The following is a 7,366-nucleotide window of genomic DNA, read 5'->3' on the forward strand; positions in this document are numbered from 1 at the left end:
AATGGAAGCCTATACTTACAAGGAAGTACATCGGCCATTTTATTGCCGTGCCATGCTTTATAGATTGTGTTATCATATTCAATGACCAAACATTATAAGTCATTGTCCCTTGCCTTTTTCAGTTATTCTATTATTTGGGGTCATGTTTGTAAGACCATAAAGATGCAAGTATGTATGGTACTTCCACTTTAGACAAAAGCACAATTTATCAGCCAATGAACTATAAATGACACAAGTCTTTCACATCCTTTTAACCTTTTCTAATCACGTTAAACTCTGACAGAAAACTCAAAACAGACAAGCAGTTGTCACAAAACATTTAATGAAGTCCTATCGTTCTAGGAGTGGTTAAAATAGCATAAATACTGTACAGCAGGGTATTTTATAGAGCTTCATTTGGCCCCAGTTACTCATCTCCCCCCCCCCCCCCCCCCCCCCCCCCCCCCCCACACCCCAGGGTCACTTGGGCGTGGCACTTGGGCTTCAGTCATGTCCTTAAAGCAGGAATCCAGTGTGTGTTGCAACATCATTTTCTTTCAGGAAAGCAAGTATTTCGTCACACTAAATACATCTGAAAGAGTGGTGTTTAAAAAATCTCCCCCGGAACCGGTTTGCTTCCAACAGGTATGCGGTGTGGGTTCAGTTGTGTGTGTGGATGCGAGTCAGAAGGAAGACGAGGACTTGCAAATACTGGATGAAGCAGAATAGGTTAATGATGACTACAATGCATTTTAAGACCATCAAAATGTAAATCGTAATGAATACAACACTGAGTTACCAGGTCACATAGCTTATTATAATTGCCGAGTAAAATAATGCTTTTACTGTGACTGTATTGTTTTGACAAATATACAAGAGGGAGATAGTGGTTTTAACAGACTACGATCAGTAACATATGTCATAGGTAATATTACAATGTTGGTTGAAGACTTTAACCCCACATAGTCCATCGGCATCTCGTATCATAATGGCCCCAAGGCTCATTGATGATAACAGCAGATTTTTTCTCGAGTCGTGTCGCACCCATTGGTTGTTTGACCGATTTTTTAGATGTCGGATGCTTATGTTCTTACAACAACTGGATAAGGACATTTAATAGCACAGGGTCAGAAATGTAGGATGCCAGTTTTAGGCCATACGTACAAACATGCTTTAGGTTTAGATGTTGTGATTGAGGTCCTTTTATGATTTCATGTCGGTCATTTCCCAGACATGATTGGTTGGTTGGTCATGATCGTTAACTTCTCTTTGCGCCACACAGATGATTGATACGTAATGATACATGTCTCTGAGCATTTTAACAAGAACCACTCTGGTTCATTGAATGGAAGATTGCCAATGCACCATGGATGCATTCGTACCTGTTTCGTAACTGATGCACTTTGTTATAGGGCCATTGTGTAATTTCATTACAGGGCTTCATGTTGTCATGGTGCCACACATACACTTACATCCAAACAGTGACAAAAGAGTCTTTCAATGGTAATCGAAGAAACCAGATCATTTCTTTGCTCAATTGTAATCCAACTATTCAAAAATATCACCAAATCTAAATTCAATCGAATTGGATGCGGTTAAGAACAGCTTAATGTAGTAAACGTTAAATATGAATAGGAGTTATATTTAATATGTAAAAAAAACAACAAGATGCAACTAGTTTATGACTTACCATCGCTTTGAAATAAATCATCCTTTAGACAAAAGGGAGGCTCCCTTTGAGTTCCCCATGCGCAGACACAGCCTCTGAGACACAAGCCTCCTGGGACCACCTTGGGAAGTGAGCCGTGTTCCACTTGCATCTCAAGTCCACAATACCCAACCAAATACAAGACAACCGTTTCAATCCACCCATAGACACACAGACAGTCCAGCGGTCCTTTGAGGCAGAGAGAGAGGGGGGGGGGGGGGGGGGGGGCAACTTTCCTTCCAACACAAACGGTCAAGTCTTGATGATGTCCTGCTCTTCCTCCTCTCCCTTGGTCTCCTCCGATGGCGGCTGGCTGACGCCCGTGTCCTGGCCCGAGCTGAGCGGCCGGGAGTTGGCCTTGGACGACCTTTGGCGTCGCGTGCCGTTGCCCACGCAGTGGAGGAGGTTCTTGATGGTGGCCCACATCTCCTCGTCCTTGTAGGAGTAGATGCAGGGGTTCATCACCGAGTTGAGCACGGCCAGCAGCAGCAGCCAGCGCTTGAACTTCATCACCTGGCACTGCTCGCAATTCAGGCCGTCCAGCAAGAGAACCACAAGGCCTGGGGTCCAGCAGATCACAAAGGCACCTGTAGGAGGGGGGGGGGGGGGGGGGGGAGGGAGGGAGAAGGATGAGGCCCACGCTCAAACACAGTTTAAAGAGAGCTACCCGCATCCTCATGGCGTTCCTGGGCGGTCATGATTCCCCCGGATGCAACTTGCAGTATTTCGGTTTGGTTTGGTTTCCTTCGAGCCCCCGAAGGAACACAGAAAGTGTGTTGTGAGATTGACGGCTGAGACGAGTTGGGCTGCGCCCCCCCCTTGACACCAGTAAATTGAAGTTTCCTGTTGACCTTCACCTCCTAACATCTCTTAGATGTTATCAACCAATCCATCAGTTTGCGTCAAACCAAGTTTTCTTTCTTTACTTTTCTCTTAAATGCGTGTGAATATATGACAAAAAACATGGCATGAGAGTTATTCAATCAATTCAGAAAGTTCGATTCCAACTGCTTTTGAATGAACCGATACAATGATACGCAGAAACCATAGCAAAATGTGTCACCCCTACCAAACGTGTCGGGGCACAAGTTAGGATTCAGGATCATGTGTACCAAGTGCTTAGAGGAAATTGCAAGTAGCAACTTGCCTCTGCTATCTTTCTTTTTTTCTGAAATGACCTCAGCAGACGAAAAAACAAAGAGTACAATGCTCTCCCTCTCTTTGGCACACAAACACACACACACGCACACACACGCACACAAACACACTGCAGCAAGTGGGTAAGAGAGCAAATGTTTAGCTTACATGTGAACTGAATGCACTAATATAGGCTTTGTGTGTTTTACTGTCAAACCCCATCAAATGGTATCCTGTTTATGACATATTTCCCGATTTGAAAAGGGCCACTTTCGCTCCTTGTAATCTAAAACTTGTACTAAGAAGGGAAAATGTGGCTATAGTACACATATTCTGAACACATGTGCATTTCGGTCAAGGCAGTAATGATTTACAAGTGAAACAAATCTGTTTTTTCCATTGTAAGACGAGTATAATTATCCTACGTATTTAAGCCGGGCTTATTGGGTTTACCAATGTATGATAACTTCACATTGCAGATACAATGAAGTGTTATTGGAAGGTTTTACAGTGTTTTAATGAATGACTTGCTGTTAAGACTTGCGCTGTTAGAAACAAACCCCTATGCTCTGGTTCTGCACTCTGGTGTAATATGGCATTATTGGATTAAAGAAAGTATAAAAGACTCCCAAACTGGTCCGACTGGTTTGCAGAGCTAAGATGGATTTATAGTCACCAGTGGCAGAGGTTTGAATAAAACCAGAACATCATTTTCTTTCTGCTTCCTTTAATTCTTCAATTCTGTTCCTCCTGTGTGTGTGAAAAAAAAAATCCCATTTTAACGTCAATTTGGACATGGTATTGCTTTGTTTTGATTTCCACCTTTCCATCTATTGGCCATGTACCCCATATATCATCCAGTACAGGGTCCGATCAGGTCACTGTTTTTCAATGGGTTCACCTTCTCCTTCTGGGCACTCCGAGTAGTTAGCTAGTTGCCTAAGTAATTATATCAATTACAAACAACATCCAGTGGCATCGGCCGACGTTTTCCAATTACTGCTTGTGCCAACGCACATATACCCTGTTTCTGCAATGATTCCCATACAAGCCGACACCGGACAACAAAACAACAATCGTTGTCGAGAAATCTCAGTAAAAACCAAGAAGGACAGCTTACATTCAGAGCCTTTAGCAGATGCTTTCATCCCAAGTGACTTGAAACCACTCATAGACCCATCCGCGGCCGAGTCAGCCATGCAAGGAGACATTCAGCTGGTCGGGAGCGGTTAGGGTTAGGTGTCTTTCAGGGTGCCCTCGACACTCAAACACAAACCACAAAACCTTCCAGTTACAAGTCAACCCACTCAACTTCCTGAGAGAAGCCAACCCCCTGGCGCATCTTCCTTTTGGAAATAATAGAGTGATCACTTGAGGGTTATACAATTATTATTAGAGGGTTATACCAGTACAATTTGTGTAAGAATAGTTGAAGGCCACAGAGCAGTCAGTGTGTCCAATGTGAGGCTGTTTTTGCACTACACACACACGCGCGCACGCACACACACACACACAGAGGTCGGTGTCCTAATTACACACAGAAGAGGGAAGGAGACAGAGTGAGTGCAGACAGAAGAACAGCCTCCCACGCTACACCAGCTACACAAACCACAACCACCAGGCAGTTCAAGAGAAATGACAGCTATTGTTGCATGTGCAGTCCATAAGAATGCAAAGGTGTGTGTGTGTGTGTGTGTGTGTGTGTGTGTGTGTGTGTGTGTGTGTGTGTGTGTGTGTGTGTGTGTGTGTGTGTGTTGGAGAAAAAGATGTGAATTTAGCACCTTTTCAGGTGCTTGTTTGATAGAGATCTTGCCTGCCTTATCTCTCTGTGCTGTGTGAAAGGTAGAGGTGTGGGGTGGACTCTGGGCATTGTGTCTGTCAACTGCTAAACTATTGAGTTTCAAAACCGTTTACTTTTTAGTACAGACGCCTTTTGTCACTAATTCCTAGTTTGTGTCTGCGGTTTTTAACCAAGGTGGAAGTGAAAATCTCTGCTTTTTAACACTGAGAGTAACCTAAGAATTTACACTTAAGCCAGAAAGATAAACAGCATTAAAAACAAGCATACCAGAGACTAGAGATGAAAGTGTGTGTATTGGTTCTAATTCCCATCACTGATAAGAGCATTCTTGGTCCATTCAACAGTCATCCTGGGATCAAAGCACAGAGCCATTTATACTCCTACTCAAAGTTTGGCTGCTTGGTAAACACATTGAAGTTGTGTGTATTATGTTTGCTCTGCCGTGCTACTCCCAAAGTGTATTGGCGCACACAAACTTTTCCTTAGAAATTCTCCCAGTCAAGTATCAACCAAATCAACATAAACAAACAACTAAATCCAGTCCTCCGTGTTCCGGGGTGACTCAACCGGAGTTGCATGCAACGTGCGTCTGTACTCACATACACACATATGCCTGTGAACCCGGCCTTGCTTTACAACATCCCACGTCGCACAGCCGGTCACTGTGGAGAAACACGTTGACTCACGAGTCTCGACCACAGAACCACACAATCCACAACGTGTGTGTGTTCGTTGTAGGTGCGTGTGTGTGTGCTTGTGCGCTGTGTATGTGTGCGTGCATGCATGTGTGCTTGTACGGTGTGTGTGTGTGTGTGTGTTTGTGCGTGCGTGCATGTGCGTTTATGTTTATGCATGTGTGTGTGTGTTTGTATGTGTGTGCATGTATGTACGCGTGTATGTTTATATGTATGCATGTAGTTATGGATGGACGTGACGTGTGTGCGTTGTGCGTGCGTACGTGAGCGCGCACACACACACACACACACACACACACACACAGCGTTTTCAACCCTTCATCGCGGCGCCAAGCCCACTTCCCCTCAGCCTTACCCAGCACGGTCATGACCGTCTTGATCAGCTTGATGGGCGTGCGCTTGCGGTTGATGGAGCCGCTGGTGTGCACCTTGAGCACCGCCGTCTTGCGCTTGACGTACACGTAGATCCGCATGTAGACGGACACCATGACCAGGAACGCCACCAGGTTGGACACGGACCAGAAGATCAGATAGCTGCGGCTGAAGATGGGCGCCAGCTGGGAGCAGTTCTCCAGGTGACAGACGCAGTTCCACCCCAGGCTGGGCACGGCGCCCATGGTGATGGAGACGGCCCACACCAGCACAATGAGCAGGGTCACGCGCCGCTTGGTCAGGTTGCTGTGCACCTTGCAGTTCATGACGGAGATGTAGCGCTCCAGCGCGATCACCAGCAGGTTGGCCAGCGACGCCGACAGACTGGTGTCCAGCAGCCCCTGGCGCAGGAAGTACCCGTTGACCGTCAACTTGCGGGACGCCTGGCCCGTGTTGAACATGAGGTACACGTAGGCGATGGCCGCCAGGAAGTCGGAGGCGGCCAGGTTGGCCAGCAGGTAGTAGAAGGGGTAATGGAAGCGGCGGTTGGTGATGACGGCGGCGATGACCAGGAGGTTGGACAGGAGGATGAAGATACAGAAGAGAGAGCCCACCGCCTGCACCGGGATGAGCTGCGTGTTGCCCCAATCCTCTTTGGTCTGGTTGCTGTTGCTGTAGAAGAAGAGCATCTCCCGGTCGTAGTAGCAATGGTTTTGCAAGGCCATCTTGAGTCCGTGGGAGTCTGTAGATAGAGAGGAAGATAGGCCGCCTACTGTTAGTCAGAGTCGCTTATCGTGCACATTTGAAGGAATGTTGGCAGTCCAGCGGATTTGTTGGACTGCGGTGAACCAGCCAGTAGAAGACACAAGTGGATTTTATATTATAAATCAGTTTAGCGCACTGGCCAGCTTGTTCATCCGCAATTTGTTTCATTCACTAACACAATTGTGTTTGAAACAATTTACATGTGAATTGTTGTAAAGCTAATTTTGCTGTAAGATATAGTTGTCAATTGATGTAGGCTATATAGAATATGCGGTAACTACAGTCCAATATTACTTCAGTACTGTCAGCATTTTATGATTTGTATTAAATATAATACGACTGCTATTACACAATACACGATTAGACAACACGTCCTTCTCTATAGCCCGACCTACATGAGGGAAGTTTCGAAAATTTGGGTGGCGTGATGACCTTGTGTTTTAAATAGGAAGTTTCGTACAAACGAAGATACAATAAATTTAGATCGTATTAACCCTTTTGCCAATAGCAGGCTTATAATAATTGTTTCTTTAGTAACAATAATGGGACGAAAACAACAACCTGTAAACACAAAAAGAAAGTCACATAAGCGATAATTAATTAACAAAAGCTGCTTACCTGTACCAAATAGAGCCGTCGTCAGTCAAATAGTCAATATAAGTGAAGTTGATGCGCTCCGCAGGTTTTCTGTGGACGCCTCATTCTTTCGGGAGGTGCTCTCTCGTGGGATCGGACCGTCCTGTGAAAGTCAAGTCTCGCACTATGAGGAGTTCGAGGCTCCGCTGCGGTGACGTAGAGGGCGTGGTCAGTATGATTTACTTTGTTGTAGCGTGCCAAATGAAGGAGTTACTGCAACGGTTGTATGATGTATATGTCTAGGCTGACTACATTGGGCTCGAGCCTCTAGGC

The 7,366-nt window shown here is 45.5% G+C and overlaps 1 protein-coding gene across 1 annotated transcript; it reads right to left on the reverse strand.

The window, feature by feature from the left end:
* Positions 1-15: 15 nt before the first annotated feature.
* On the reverse strand, positions 16-7,287 carry lpar3 (lysophosphatidic acid receptor 3). Its single transcript, XM_060067373.1, has 3 exons — positions 7,076-7,287; positions 5,676-6,434; positions 16-2,274 (listed from the first exon to the last, which is right to left on the reverse strand). The coding sequence occupies exons 2-3, from the start codon at positions 6,415-6,417 to the stop codon at positions 1,940-1,942; spliced, it is 1,077 nt and encodes a 358-aa protein (XP_059923356.1). The 5' UTR covers positions 6,418-6,434; positions 7,076-7,287; the 3' UTR covers positions 16-1,939.
* Positions 7,288-7,366: the final 79 nt, after the last annotated feature.

Source organism: Gadus macrocephalus, chromosome 12 (genome assembly GCF_031168955.1).
Source record: "Gadus macrocephalus chromosome 12, ASM3116895v1".
Classification (NCBI taxonomy): Eukaryota; Metazoa; Chordata; class Actinopteri; order Gadiformes; family Gadidae; genus Gadus; species Gadus macrocephalus.